The sequence below is a fragment of the Stegastes partitus genome, unplaced genomic scaffold (genome assembly GCF_000690725.1).
Source record: "Stegastes partitus isolate 25-593 unplaced genomic scaffold, Stegastes_partitus-1.0.2 Scaffold1065, whole genome shotgun sequence".
Taxonomy (NCBI): domain Eukaryota; kingdom Metazoa; phylum Chordata; class Actinopteri; family Pomacentridae; genus Stegastes; species Stegastes partitus.
Window position 1 is genome coordinate 76,781 of NW_007578796.1, and position 15,234 is coordinate 92,014.

Below are 15,234 nucleotides of genomic sequence, written 5' to 3' on the forward strand. Positions count from 1 at the left end.
CTGAGCTCATGCAGTTAGCTTCTTTAGCTTGTTTAGCTACTTCACAGCTTGTACACGTGACAAACCAGCTCCTCTCTTCTCTGACACTTCTGCCTTTTCATCACCTGCACAGCTTTTATCTTTGCTTGATACTTTATTTTTTTCGCATCACCTGCTGCTAGCTTTCTATTTCAATCCGCGCTGGCTACGAACTACCTGATTACTTTCAGTTGTGATGGCAACCGCTACCTGCTGCGACTGATTTCACCGCCTGTGTCACCGCAGCAAACATGACCTGTTGTATGTTTGTGTACAAGCATCCAGGCTATTAACGCTAGTGGGAAACAAAACAAGAGCAGGCAACCAGGAAAACTCCTCCTGACCAGAACCGCGTACTCCGCCTTTAAGTTTCACGCATGTGGCTTTCCTCTTTCTTTTAAAGCTCCCTAAACATGTCTGAAGAAAGTATGAAAAAAAGGACCGATAACTTCTTTTTGCACCGTGTTTCTTGTCATTGTGTCTGCAAAGTGCATCAAAAGATTTAATGAACGCATCCGTCACTGGAAAACAGACCAACATGAAAGGGAAGCGCACTGCACACCGTGGTCCCTCAAATTTTAATTATCTCTCCAGAGAGCGTATTTTATGCCTATAAAAATATATTTGACCTCCAGTGATTTCCGAACACATTAATGTGCTTCACATGTAGATATCGCTGTCACGGTTAAACACAGGATCCGCGGTAGCGCCGATAAATCGTGGCTATTTTCGGCGTGGGCTGCCAGTGACTGGAGGACGCGCCGCATCACCATCATCATCACAGTCTCGTGCAGAACGTATGAGAAAGCCCTGAGGGAAACAGTGGCTCTGACACAACAAAGGTATTTTCAAGCCTTGCTTTTCATTCTTTCGGAGAGATGCTCTTTCTTCTGAACTGTAAAATGATCAAATAAGTCACTGCTTGTAGCTCAGTACCACAGCTAGGAAAAAAAATGACACAAAAATTTTTCCTGTTTATGTTTCCAGCCTGAAACTTGATGTGTGTGTTCAAGGGGAGCAAATCTGTGTTTTTGTATTTGTATTCCAGCAAGTACAGGGAAACCCTTTTTACTGTGGCCGGCTGAGGACTTCCGCAGTCCATCATCAATGAAGGAACAAGTCATGCAAGAGCCTGAACACGGGGCAACGAGTGGCGCCGGGTTGCAGACGGGCAGCGGTGAGAGGCAGGGCGGATGGGGGGGCGGATGGAGGGGTGGTGGTGGTGAAAGCGTGGTGGGGATGCAGACACCAGCCGGCAGTACACAGAGAATCACTATGGTGACAGCAATCAGGGGGCTCATGGGAGCCAGGCTGGGTCAGAGAGGAAGGCTTGAGAGGCAGCTGACTGAGGAATCAGCCCTCACTCTGGATGATTCGACTGACAGCTCCCCCCAGGGCTGCGCCGGACCAGCCGTCCCCAGAGACCGCCGGCTTTACAGAACAGGGATGTGGCTAGCAGCCTTTTTCCAAGGGACAACAACATAACAAAAAAAAAGAAGCAGTGGAAGACAATGCACCATGCTAGCAACACACATCCTGTAAAATAATGTAAAACCTCCTGGATGAGTCTCTCTCTACCTTTTCCTTTGCGCCTCACCCCTTCTCTCATCCATTCATCACTCCTCTTCCCTTTATTTGTCACTTTCTCCATCCCTCTCTTCCTCCCTTCCTCTCTCTCTCCACTGAGCTTGGACGCCGTCCACCTAAACAGATGGTCCGGTGTCAATAGGCTGCTACTAACTGGCCGCTCTCCTCGCTCTGATCCAACACAGCAAAAAAAAAAAACACCAGCACATTTTAAAGCACTGGGAATATAAATCCTGCGCCGCGCTGATGGAGTCATGAGTAAGACGCCGCTAAGATTTGATTAGTCAACATGATCACTTCTTTTTTTCTTCGCCCCTGAAACGCACACACACGCGTTCAATTTCAAGACTTTATTGCATTACAGCAGTTACAGTATCCCGCGAGGTGTAGTGAATCATACTCTTGGCTCACATCTCCCTGATCTTTCTCTTTTTTTTTTTTTTTTGGGCTTGTTTGTTCCATAGTTGGGATCTCCTGCCATGCCTGTGACTAGCTGCTTCGTCATCTCGGTGCCACACCCTGCCGAGGAAAAGGACAACCACCTGACCTTGATGCTCACATCAGCCCAACCCTTCCCGTCGGTTACATATTACCCAGAGAGGTACCCTTAATTTACACTCTCTTCAGGGTCCCTGGAGAGCGTGCTGGGGTTTTTTTTTATTATTATTACTACATGCCATTACTTCCCTGTCGCACAAAAACACCTCCAACAAAGTGCTAAACGGTTGCCCTTTAATTTAAATTCTTTATAGAATCAAACGACGTCCCTCCTCGCGCCTCCTTAAACCGTCCTAATCCTGGCCGTGCATTCGATGCCGCAAATGTTCCTTCACATGTTAGAGACACACCAGAATAGAGGGAAATGTGAAAGATAGGAGTGGCACGGAGAGGAGGAGGAGGAGGAGGAGGAGGAGGATGATGGGGACGTGGCGGCGATGGTGTCGCTGCTGCTGCTTGCTGCTAGAACAGTCTTCCCACCTTGTGGTAGCACGGTGAACTGTAAGCTGCTTGGATGCAATAAGGGGGGAAGAGAGAGTGATGCATTGAGGGATGGAGTGAGAGAGAGAGAGAGAGAGAGAGGAAGGGAGGGAGAGCCAGAGGGAGCGATACAGAGAGAGAGAGAGAGAGAGAGAGGGAGCAAAAGGGAGGGGAGTTTAAACTAAGTGCTATGTTTTGGGACAGGCTAATCTGCTAGCGAGCAGTGTGAGGATCGGAGCGTATTGTGTGAGCCAGTGTGCGGGGGACAGATAAGGGAGCCAGCCAGCCCGCCAGCCCGACCCACCAACCCACCGACTGCCTGACTGCTTGTTTTAATGTGCTGACTCTGGGGAGATTTTTTTTTTTTTTTAAAGAAAAGACAGCATATTGACTCCTTTAGCCGTGCGCGGAGACCTTGGGCACAAAAACGCCACCACCACCACCACCACCACCACCGCTACTACTACTACTACTACTACAGCCACAGCCAGCAGAAGTGCATCAGCAGCCGAGAAAGAGAAAAAAAAAAGAGAGAGAGAGCGAGACAGAGAGAGAGAATAGAGGACTGAGAAACCACAACTCCACAATCAGAAAATTAAACGAGGATTCTTTTTTTTTTTTTTTTTTCCCCCAATTGATTTTTTCTTTATTTTTTATTTTTTTCTTCCTTCCTGTTGACGGGACTGACTCCCAAAAGAGAGGAACAAAAAAACAACAACAAAAACAACAACTGAAGAGAATCTGAACATTAAAAACAGGACAGAACAACACGCAGCGAACATGTTCGAAATAAGCCGAACACTCAACGCCGCTTTGTTGAGCAATGAGGTAAAGACGTTTGGATTTTTCCTTCTCCACACCTCACCTGTGTGTGTGTGTGTGTGTGTGTGTGTGTGTGCTGCCAACCATTCTGTCATGTGTTGTGTGTCCGTGTGTGTTTCGCGACAGAGGAGGGTGATTGATAGCGGCGGCTGTTTATTATATTTTCCCCAGCATGATGCTCGGTGTAGGGAAAGAGCTGCTTCTCATCCTGCCTCGTAGGAAGACTTTACATCCCGTCTATTGTGGCCGAACCGGGCCGGCCGTCGAAACCCATCCAACGCAGGCTTGCTTGTGAAATTGCCCACCTGGGGGCTACGATTGTGCCTTCGTGTGCACGTACAGTATGTCCGCGAGCGTTCAAACATGCGAGTGCAAAGTGTTCTGTAATCCCCCTCCCCTCCGTTCTTCATGTTTTACCCCCCTCTACTCCCCTCTTCTGTCCTTTACCATTCTCACCGTCCTTCCTACCTGCTGTTATCTGCTCTCCCTCCCTTCCCTCTCTCTCTCTCTCTCTCTCTCTCTCTCTCTCGCCCCCTCCCTCCCTCCCTCCCTCTCTCTCTCCGTCCTCGCCTCCCGTGTCTCCCCCGCGTACGAGTGGTGTGTGTTCTGTGAGCAGCATCTCAAGATGATGGCGAGGTACGGGCAGCTCTCGGGACTAGCAGCCAGTGGCGTGGGCTCCGTCCCCGAGACGCACTCGCCGCTATTTCCCAGGGATCTCCTGTCATCGCCCGCCCAGATGGGCTACAGGTCGCCCCTGGTAAGAGGATAGACAGACCGATATATATTATGTACATATTTATATATATATATACATCTCCATCCTTCTTAACACCAGAAATGGCAAAAAAAAAAAAAAGCGTGTGTGGAAACTGTGCGTTGAGGAAAAGGGCAGAAAGAGAGCAAATCAATTGTGGGATTCTGCCTGTATCCCCAATGGATGGCATTAGTAAATATTTACATTGTTATGTTTGTTCAATTACCAACGCCTACTCCGTCTTTAGCCTCTGCCAGTCAGGCTGCTATCAAGGGAATTTGAGGTGTTTGTGTGTGTGTGTGTGTGCACCAGGCGTGTGTGTGTTATTCGTGTGAGTAATGTATTTTTTTTTTTTTGCTGAATTTTGTCAACCGCGTTGGGTGCTGCGGGATTTATTTTTAATGCTCGCTCCTTGCTGGTGAATTTAATTTCCTCGTGAATTAACAGACGAGGCATCACGCTGCTTCCCGGTGCTGAACTTTCTAAAACAGCCTCGAAAAGGGAAGAAGAAATAAAAAAAAGAAGCATTTCTTCGACTCGCTCAGGAGATGCACATTTAAGATGGCAAATTTCAAGTTGAGCGTCGACTCAATTAAATCTGAGAATTCGTGGTAGCACAGAGAGCTGCAGCACTGGAGATAGACAGGAGGTTTTTTTTTTATTTTTTTAGCACCGGAGTCAACATTACTCTGCAATTTACATAGAAAAGATTACTTCAGGGGGAAGGGAATGAGAGAGAAAAAGAGGCATGAGAAAACCCTGAGCGTTTAGGCAAAAGCGTTGTAAGAAAATCCCTGACTCGCCGCATTAAAGCGACATGAAGCTGTGGGTGTCTAATCTGCTGTGGGCTCTTCATTGGTTCGGCTCCCCTTCAAACTGGCTCAGATCCACACCCCAGAGCCTCCCGGAAGCCTTCATAACCCACTGTCATGCTGCTGACTGTACCCAAGGGTTTCCGTCAAGTGTATGCAAATGCACGGCGGGGATAAGCAGCGAAATGCGTCCGTGAGGAGTTGGGCTTCAAAAAAAAAAAATCAAAAAATGTCGTGCAGTTTTTTTTTTATTTTTGTGTGCTTTGAATTCTTGTGCGAGCTCAAAGACGCCCGTCCAGTGTTTTGTTGTTCTTCTCCAGAACACAAAGCCCGGCGTGTCCCACTGCCCGTCCACTCTCACCACTCTGTGTTATCTGCTGTTTGCATAAAGCTGCTGGACCGTGAAGTATTTGTTGAAACCAGTGGAACTAATTGGCTGAATTTATTACGTAAACACGATTGACACGTTAACATGTTCTGATGGATCTCCTTCTGAGCTGATTGAGTCGGTTCCAGGGTGGAGCACCAGGATCAGGCGACTAGTTGCACGTTAACAGCACCAGAGTATAAATAAAGTGCAGCGTTGATAATAAAAATAATGTTGAGAAAAGTGCAAACAAAATGAATCCAAAGCGGCGTTATTGACGACTGGGAGACGTTTGGTTTGTGGCTTCGGTGACGGTTTGTTTAGAGGGATTTTGCACATTTGTCATCAGTGTGTCGCTGGTGATGAGGCATGTTCCTGTGAGCATGTGTGTGTGCACATCGTTGTGTATTTGTTGGAAAACGTGTGTGTGTGTCTGTACATGATTACCCTGGTTAAAAAAGACCATCGTTATAGTGATTAATGGTGCCTTCATTAAGCACAGCGAGATCATTTGCATACATTAGATAAATGTGCTGGAAGATTCTGGTGGCTTTGGTGTGTAAAGCCTCAAAAACAAGCTTTTTTTTTTTTGGTGCTATCAAAAAGAAAAATTCTACAGCCGCAGCGAAACGTCGCAGCATTTATCCAAAAAAAACAAGTAAATTCATTGTTTGATAAAACGCTCGCAATCACGCTAACAGACGCTGCATCGTATTTACCTTTGTCGTTTTCTAACACTTCTACACAACTGCAGCAAAGTTTAGCGTCACTTCCCCCCACCGACAACACCGTGCATCCCTCTGTGTGTGTGTGTGTCACGTCTTTGTCTGTTTGTGTGTTTGTGTGTCGGATGCTATAGGACGCTACGCTCAAAAGGGCGTTCTGCGAATTCAAACCTGTACCTATTAGCAGCCGGGCGAGCGGAGAAGCACGCAATTAACGAAAAATTAAACTGAAAGCGTCCGCAGCGGTAGCATGACCAGGACGGCCGCCTCAGACGAGGTGTGCAAAACACACACACGTGAACGTAACTGCAAATTATTCCCCTCTTTTTTTTTCTTTCCAGAGATCTAATTGTCAAAAGCTCACATCTAAAAAAAAAAAAAAAAACCTGCAGTGCTCGATGCTTCAGAGCTGAATGCTGTTAATTTGTAGAAAGCTCCACTGATTACCCACTGCAGGCAGCTGCCGTTCTCTCTGTGACACTAGGCTTTGTTTGACAACTCCAATCTTTTTCTGTTTCAACATTTAAATAAAAAAAAAAAAAAAAGGAGGGTCGCACATTTCAAACCTGCCTGAAGTCGTTCATCATCATCACCACAACAACAACGGGGGGGAGGAAGAGGAAGAGGAAGAGGAGGGGAGGTGGCGTAGTAGCTGGTGTGTGCAGCCACGGTGTATTAGCAGCCAGGAGATAGTTAGAGGTCATCTCTATTTCATAACAATGATTAGCTCCTTCCATCTGCCGCTCGCTGCATTTCCCCCCCTTTCCTTGATTGCAGTGTTCTCTATATCCAGGAAATTAGTTCATTTATGCTCCACAACCCTGCTGTCACCGAGGCACAAACAGGTGCAGCAGACGGAGCGACGCCACACAGGGAGCAAGACGCTCGTGGAAAAAAAAAAAAAAAAAAGAGGGGAAACAGCAGAGAGATGGAGATAGGAGCGTGATCGACAGCAATAATCACGCCGCCAGGACAATGGCGGCTGATTAATACAAGTACTGGGGGGAAGAAGAAGAAATTGTGTAATATTTTTTGCTAGCATGAAGCATGAAGTGATTCAAAAGTCCAAAAATATTCCTCGTATCGTTCCTACCTCGCTCTCTCGCCCTTTTTTTTTTTTTTTAGCTGCAATCACAGTGGTTTTGATGCAGTCTGCTCAGCGAAGCTTTTTAGCTATAGGGTTGCAGTAAACAAAGACGTGCTGCTGCTCCTCCCTATAGCAGCGGGTTTCTGTGTGTGTGTGTGACCGCGGCGTGTCGTAGGATTTACACGCGACATGGCATGAATGTGTGCGTGCATCAAGTCATGTTTGCACTTGATATGAGCACATGTGGTGTGTCAGCTACGGGGGGGGGGAGGCACTGTGAGGGGGGCCTGAAGGGTTCAGATTTGTTGGAAGAGCTGCGTGTGGAAATATATATATATATATGTGTATGTGTGTGTGTGTGTGTGTGTGTGTGTGTGTGTGTGTGCTGGCCACCAGTGCTGCAGGGAGGGCCCAGTGATCAGCAGCTGAGCCTGTGTCCCGCTGGGAGCCATCACTGCAGAATGGAGCAGGTGTCTGCAGGCTCATGCACAGACAAACACACACCATCCATACACACTGTCACACAAACACTGTAAAGCTACTCCCTACATTTTTTTTTTCCCCCTCGCTGTCCTCCATGTTTAATTTTTTTTGTTGCTCCCGTGCAACATGCCAGTTCAACCCTCTTGCGTCACAAATTACCACTATTAGCTAATTGATCGCGACTCATTCCTCGGGACAACCGACGGGCTCACCTCCGCTGCACCGACGCCCAGCCAGAGGTCACCCCCCCGTCGTCGCGACACGCCGATCGCGTCACTTCAGGGAACTAATTATTATCGAGGCGGGCAAAGGAGCAGCGGCGATGTAAACAAAAGGGTCACACCCACCGCCGCAACGCCAGAGCGCAAGATTTGAACCAGCAATTATTCCCACACTGACTGACGGGCCCTCTAATACACAGATTACAGCAACTAAACCGTCGTCATTATTACAGTCTGTGGATTACACACACTCTGCTCTCTGCCTACATTTGAACAGTTCAATAAGGTTGAATGAAATAATCTCGCTTCCTGCTGCTCATTTTTCTTCTTTAATTCCAAAAAAAGAGAGAAAAATCCCTGGGCTGCTGCTCTTTTGCTTGCTAATACAGAGCATTTAATTTCAGGGACAAATTTGTTGCCTCTCTTGGACAATGTTTTCACATCCAGTTGCAGTTATTTCATTTGGCTTAAGAGGATAAATACGGAGGGGAATAATGGAACCGACAAGACTGCGGAGAACGTGGTATTGTGTTGTCAAATTTGGTGTGTGTGTGTGTGTGTTTTTCTTTTTTTTTATTATGTGCGAGCAATTAATAGAGAGAAATAGAAACAGCAACTATTTGACAGCCCAATTCAGAGGATAACAGCTAATTCGCTCGACATGTTGTTCCCTTTAAAAGGAGCAGTTAGAGGTGCACGCGTTGGATCATTCAGGTTTGCTGAATTAATTATAAAACCGACAGCGATATCAAAATGCACCGCGTGGATATGTCGGCTTTACAAACCTCCACAAAGGAGGTATTAGCCGGCGCGAGCCTCTCGCTGACCCGTCTGTGATAATCTCACTCGGATGGCTTCAGCTCTCCTCCACAAAAGATTTCAGACCACAAACACAATCTTGTAAAGGACATTAAATCATCCCTTCCTCAAAAACAGACGCCCATTTCATAGGTGAGCACTCCTGAACCAGACAATGCGTTTTGTTTTTTTGTTTAAGAGCAGCGATGTGAGGAAACGTTCCTCCTCCTCGTTGGCAACTCAGCGCCTGTTGGTGCAGAGCTGACAAACGCTGCCGATACTTGAGTGATTGTCTGCGTCTGGGATCCTGGCATGTTGATGAACAACACCAGTTTTTTTTTTTTAACCCCTCCCCTCCTCTCAGAATTGATAGTTTCAAAGCCGATGCGTTTTTATCGATTGGCTAATTGCCGGGGATGAGGCAAAGTATCTGCTGTCACCATGAATAAATGATGTACGGCTGACTCGTGCATTAGTGCAGGAGGCAAGAGTGACCACTGGAGCTACAGCCGCTCAACAAGGTGTCTGAAATAAAGTTGTTTTGAATGTATGATCCTTTTTTTTCCAGTGGATTAGCTTGTAAAAGGCAAACTCGAGGGTTTTTTTTTTTTTTCCCAGGCGGAGGCTAACGCTAAGTGGCTCCTCTACAGAACCCAGACATGCAACAACAGCATCATCATTATATGCTAACCCCTCACTTCCATTAATAATAAATGCATTCTAACAGCAGCATTCTTGCACCAGTACATTAGTGACGAGGCTGTAAAGTAAACTGACTTGCAGGAATATACACACACACAGAACTTACCTCCGCGTCAGACATATTGCAATTATTCCTGCGTCTGTTTTTACATTCATCTGTCTCGACTTCACTCAAAGCGTGACTGATGCCTTCTTGTACACAACGTCACGTTATCTCCTCGGCGGAGAATAATTTCTGGAGTGTTTGTTTTTTCGCTAAAAAGATGTTTTTTTTTTTCTTTCTCTCTGTGTTTCAACTAAATAACTGAACATGTCTCTAAGCATGTAGGCATTTAAACTGAACCCCGGTGGGGGTTTTCCTTCTTGTCTATTACCCACTTGCTTTTCCTCAAGCATGAGAAAAGGGCGGTTAAGTATGAAGTGACATTTGGAGAAGCTGGATTTGTGCAGCGTGGGCATGTTTTGGTGCACGGCGCCGATGGCCAGTCCAACGAAGGGACTCTGGATGTTTCTGAAAGGTTATTCCTACTGGAAGAAGTGCAGCCGTTTATGCAGATCTGATGGCGCCAGGCCTCACGTTTTTCCCTTTGACTGAACCGAGAGAAAACACGGCAGAAATAAATGATATAAATAAAGAATCTGTCGTAGAGCTCGAGTGGGAAGCTGTGTGTGCTTTGTGTTGCTGTCGTGTGTGTGTGTGTGTGTGTGTGTGTGTGAGTGGGGGTGAGTTGTGATTAAAGCCTCCACCAGATGGACCACAGCAGTCGCCCTGTGAGCATGGATGTACCCCGACCGGGATCAAACGCAAAACGGGCTGCCGGCCTCGCTGCCCCAAAGCCCACCACTAAACCCCCGCGATCCTCTGACCCACCACGCTGCAGCTGGGCCGCCGCCGCCATCGAGCCGCCACCGCCTCATTTCACACGCATTAGAAGAAACGACAACAACAAAATAAAACACAAGTCATTCTGCGCGTCTCTCTGACTCCACAGCTACACCTTCATCCACGAAACTTCATGATCTGTGTGGGAGCTGCTGGCCCGCTGAAGTTGAATGTCACCCCAAGCTGCGGACCACTCTGTTGTCCAAATGGACACTAATCCACCGGAGTCCTGTTGAGAATACACTCCCGGTGCCAGAACACATGCCAGACTCCAAAAAGCGAATGCATAGCTAAGCCTTTCTGGGCACCTACACAAACCTTCTCTCTCGTTTGTGTTCGGCTGCAAAGGCCTCAAACACCATTATCGGCATCATCACCGAGCAGGAGCCGGCGTTTAAACGTTTCTTCAATCGGAGGCGGCCGTCTACGTGAAGCACGTTGAATTAAACCTACAAACGGAGCGGCGTGTTCCTGCACAGTGAGCGTTCAGCGTCAGCCTTCAAACCTCCTCCGTCACATCTCTGCAGCCTGCACAGCTCCAGCCACAGCAAACAGCTTTGAGTTAAAGTTGAAGAAAGTGGCTGTGACAAATGCAGCGCAGCCTTGTTCCGGGATCAGCGTGGAGAATTCATTTCTGATCTATGGAGTCTGTGGCAGGCAGAGTGACACAGGCAGGGGTTAAGCCGACTGTACATCGGGCCCGCTGACACGCAGGGAAGAGGATGTAGCTACGACTAGATTAGCTCCAGTTTACCACAGAAAAAACCTGCTTGTCTTTAATGTGTTTAATGTGTACGCCGTTCTGTCTGTGGGCACCGTGAACTCACACGTTTGTAGGACGTAGGATTGAGTTTGTCCCAGTTAGACCCAAAGTGAGACGTCACGTTTCTTGACATCACAATGAGCAGCCAGGAGGAATGAACGCTGAGCAGTAATTAACCCTGCGTTGTCATTAATCACTACTTTTTGTGTGTCAGTGGGACGTCTGGAGCTGTATGAATGGGAGATTGATATCAAATTATTTGATGGTGTCGGGACACGAGACGAGCTCTTTAAACGCAGCTCAGGGTTTTATGTTGGCAAGTCCTAGCAGCTGATATGATTCAACATCCTCCTCCGCCCTCAGTGGGTTAAATAAAGTTGTTTTGTGTCTGCTTTAGGAGATTTCTTTCAGCCTTTGTGTCCTCAACCGCTGCCCTCCGTTACTAAATTGTCACCCCCGCTTTTCAACAACAAAGAAAGAAGGTGATTTTGACTGAACGTACAGCAGCGATGCAAAAAACCACCACGTTTATCTGTGGAAATAAAAAACCCTGCTCTTAACACGGAGAGCAAAAAGTCAATCGGGTCCGGAGCGACCGTCCAGAAACAGCCGTCATCATGTTATCATGTTAATAGCTGTCTGGTGTCGGCGACGCTGAGTTTGTCGGGCGAGCTGAAGGCTGCGATTCTCATTTGTTGATTGTTACCGGTAGAGGGTGGACACCTGCCAGGAAAGAGGCAGTCATCAGTCTGAGTAGCACAGCAAGATGCTACTTCTGCCAGAACTTCAATGGAGCAACTAAATCTATCCTTCAAGGGCAAATCAAAAAGGAGCCTCGGCGAAGCGCAGCATACTAAGGAGCGCGCTGAGCCTTTTAAATGCACTACGGCTGCTTTGAATTATGCGATATTTCTGCATTGAAATTAACCGGGCACAATAAGCATGGCGCCGTCCCCTCGTAGCTCGCTCACGACGCTGTTTTGTCTTCAATTACAGTGCCGCCGCCGCCACGCTGTGTCGTGGTGATAATTCTGTCTCAGACTGTTTCCTTGTCTTGTGTCCTTGGTTGCATTAATTTGCTCTGAACCCCGACTAGTAATTGCGAAGATGAGGTGGTTGTTGTTGTTTTTTCTCTCCTCCACCTTCTAAACACAAGTTTTCCTTCTCTTGTTAATAATCAAGGTATTTTCTTGCAGCACTTTGAGGTAACACCTCAGCTGGCATCTTCACTTCTCCTCCTTTAAATAGAAGTCTTATTATGCAGAGTGAAACACAAGACAGGTGTTGAAACGCTGCGTCTGACAGTTAACAAGACCCAAAGCAGGAGCGACCACAATTATCACCGTCTGCACGCTGCATATTCAAACCTGAAGCTGCTAAGGCTGCACTCCGCTCTCCTTTACCCGCTCTTTCACACTTGTTATCTGAACTCTGCGCGTTAGCTGCTACTGCGCATTTACACGGCTGCACCCTTAAGTGTGTTTATGAGTGATTTTTTTTATTCTTTTTTCAGGGAGTGGCAGAGATCTTGTGAAAACGAGAGCGAGAGGGACGACACAGGCTGCAGTTAATCCATTAACGTCTGTGACTAGGAGGGGTTTAGGGGAGGAGAAGCCGGGCAGAATGGAGGGCAGGAGGAGTTCATGACAATTAGCCAGCGCTCTGCTTTCAGAACGAGCAGGTTCCACGGGCGGAACAGCACTCGAGGTCCGGGCTCTTTGTGTCACAGGGCGACGACGCGCTCGCTGGGATAAAATACATGCGTTTTTGTGTGTGTGTGGCTGCGCTCGGGGTTTGTGTGCGTTCATGGACACGAGCCAGAGCCAATAAGCGAGATGGGGTTTTCACATTGCTGACGGTACGCCGGCCTCTCCTGGGCTACAGCCACAAAAGCTTTTTAACTTTCAGAACTTTGCGAGACGGGAAAAGAAATAATCATTTAGCTCCCTCAAAAACTATTTAGCATCAGTCATCGTCTAAAAAGGCCAAATAACGCATCCAATCAACGCTTTTTTTCTTTTTGCAAAGTCTTACAAAATGGAAATCGTTTTTAATCGTTAATTACTTCATTTTTTTTGCATTTATTCAGCTGCATTTTATGCGTGCGTAGACGTAAAATATAAATAGAAAGAGGCCACATCCACGAGATAATAAGCCGCGCTGCAATATCGCTAACATCCAGACTGTAAAGTATCTCAGCATGAGCGCCCCTGAATATCTGCACCACCTCGCCTCACGCGTCCACAGACGATATTCTAATGTGCATCCATAACCAGTACATGGCAGCAACATGGTTCCATCTTCGCTGCGCGTCCGTACATCACGACGACGCGCCGGAAGGAACAGATTGTGTTTATAGCTAATTTACTGAGTGGTGGTAGTCACTCACTTTCATTGCTTTCTAAAATCACCGTCCTGTAGAGCAATCTCGTGAAATGACACGCCGAGGCAAAGACAACCGCCAGAGACTATTTTCACTTTCAAATCATGTTCTCATTTAGAGGGAAAAGGTTATTTGGATCATATTACAAGGAGAGAAAACAGCCTCAAAAAACACCGTCCATTATGAAATAAGAAAATGATCACCCACTTTATTCCGCCGCCTCGACAAATCAACAGTTAAAAAGTTGACAGAACACAAAAAAGAAAAAAGGTGATTTGTGTGTAAAGTCGCAGCCACGGATCTGACTTTCTTTTCTGTACCGGAGGGAATCGAGGAGCAACAATAAAAACATGGGAATATTAGAAGCTGTGGGGTGGTGGAGAAATGCCTTTTTTTTTTTCCGAGGTCCAACCCAGAGCTTTTATTAAACTCAAAAGGTCAGAGCAGGAGGATAAAAGCCGGACAGAAGACTGAGGGTTTGTTGCCTGCTACTATTCAGCTGCAAATTTTTTTTTTTTTTTGCTTCTCTCTGCTCCGTGGCAGAGAAAGATAAAGAAGTGTGCAACAAAGGGAAGAGAGACAAAGACGCACTTCTATTTTAATCCATTTTCATTGTGTTTCATTCTGCATTACTCTCCCTCAGTTTTGCTACGTACAGTGTGATCGGTACAAATCTGCAGACTGCGAGTGCCAGCATATTTCATTCTATGTGAAACAATAGCGAGCATGTTCAGCCCGTCTTTCCCCCCCTCAGCGTGGATGTGAAGGCGTGTGTGTGCGCATGTGTGCTGCTCGCGCCTAATTGAGGATCCTCATTAGTATGTCGGGCACGTGGTTCCGCCGGGCTAGCTAGCTAGCGTCGGCTAACCAGGCAGGTGGAGAGGTCAGAGAGGGGAGGAAGCAACGAGACGCTTCAGTCCTGGCCTCCTCCTCATCATCATCCTCCTCCTTCTTCTTCTTGCTTTTCCCGTCTCAGCGTGCTCACGTGGGAGCTCATTTGAGCGGCATCGTGTATACAGTGCAACTTTCACGCGGCCCGTAGTGTTTGCAGGGTGGGATTACAGCAGATTATTCATGTGCACAGCGGGGCCTTCGGTGAGTTTCAGAGGGCATCGTTCAGCTCCAGGATTCAGACGCTAACAGCTCACGCAGGAGTTTGCTGTTTTGCTCAGCAGCTGCTGCAAGGTGTCAGAAAATGTTTCACAAAGTTTAACATGCCGACAGAACCGCAGCTAACAATTATTTTAATTATTCACTCCGAGAGAGAAAAAGCAGCAAATCTCGACTATTTTCTGTTGAAACCTCACATCACGCGGCTCCATTATTAATAAAACTCCATCTACGTAACCTCGACCGAGAACTTCACATCTGTCGGTTTTTTACACTCTTTTTTTTTTTGCATTATAAATATTGTATCACAATCCTATATGAGGATGTATCTGGAGCTGGAGACGGAGGAGAGATCTCTCCCAGCTTAATGGCCATCTAGCAGCTCCTTCAGCTCTCACACAGCTGAGGAGCGACACAGCGTGAGACCTGACTGGTGCCGAACACAAAGGGTGTGATAATATGTTGAGAAACTGCTGTTTTGATCTGTCGGCGACGCCAGGATGTAACCGGTGTGATATGAAATGAAGCTACGTGTTTGTATCCGCGGCATCAGGTGCTCGGATGTGCGAGGCCGTGAGGTGCTGTGCGGTTTGCATGTAAATACGAATTTATGTTGCTCCACCAGCAGAGCGGCGAGCAGCTTGAGCTTCAGTGTGTATGCGAGGGTTCATGCAGGTACGGCTGGCTGCCAGGTGACTGTGTTAAAGGAAGCAAGAGCTCCCTCTTCTTGTCTGCCTGAGA

General features: G+C 47.1%; 1 protein-coding gene across 2 annotated transcripts in view; it reads left to right on the top strand.

Annotated features, from left to right (window-relative positions):
* The first annotated feature begins 2,084 nt into the window (after nt 1-2,084).
* elavl4 (ELAV like neuron-specific RNA binding protein 4) overlaps nt 2,085-15,234 on the top strand; it is a 94,713-nt gene continuing 81,563 nt past the window's right edge. Inside the window, exons 1-2 of one of the 2 annotated variants that reach the window (XM_008295667.1) lie at nt 2,085-2,186; nt 4,019-4,162. In XM_008295667.1, the coding sequence (XP_008293889.1) occupies nt 2,085-2,186; nt 4,019-4,162 (246 nt within the window). Of the gene's footprint in view, nt 2,187-3,186; nt 3,412-4,018; nt 4,163-15,234 lie in introns of those variants that run through there. The other variant, XM_008295668.1, reaches the window with a different exon arrangement.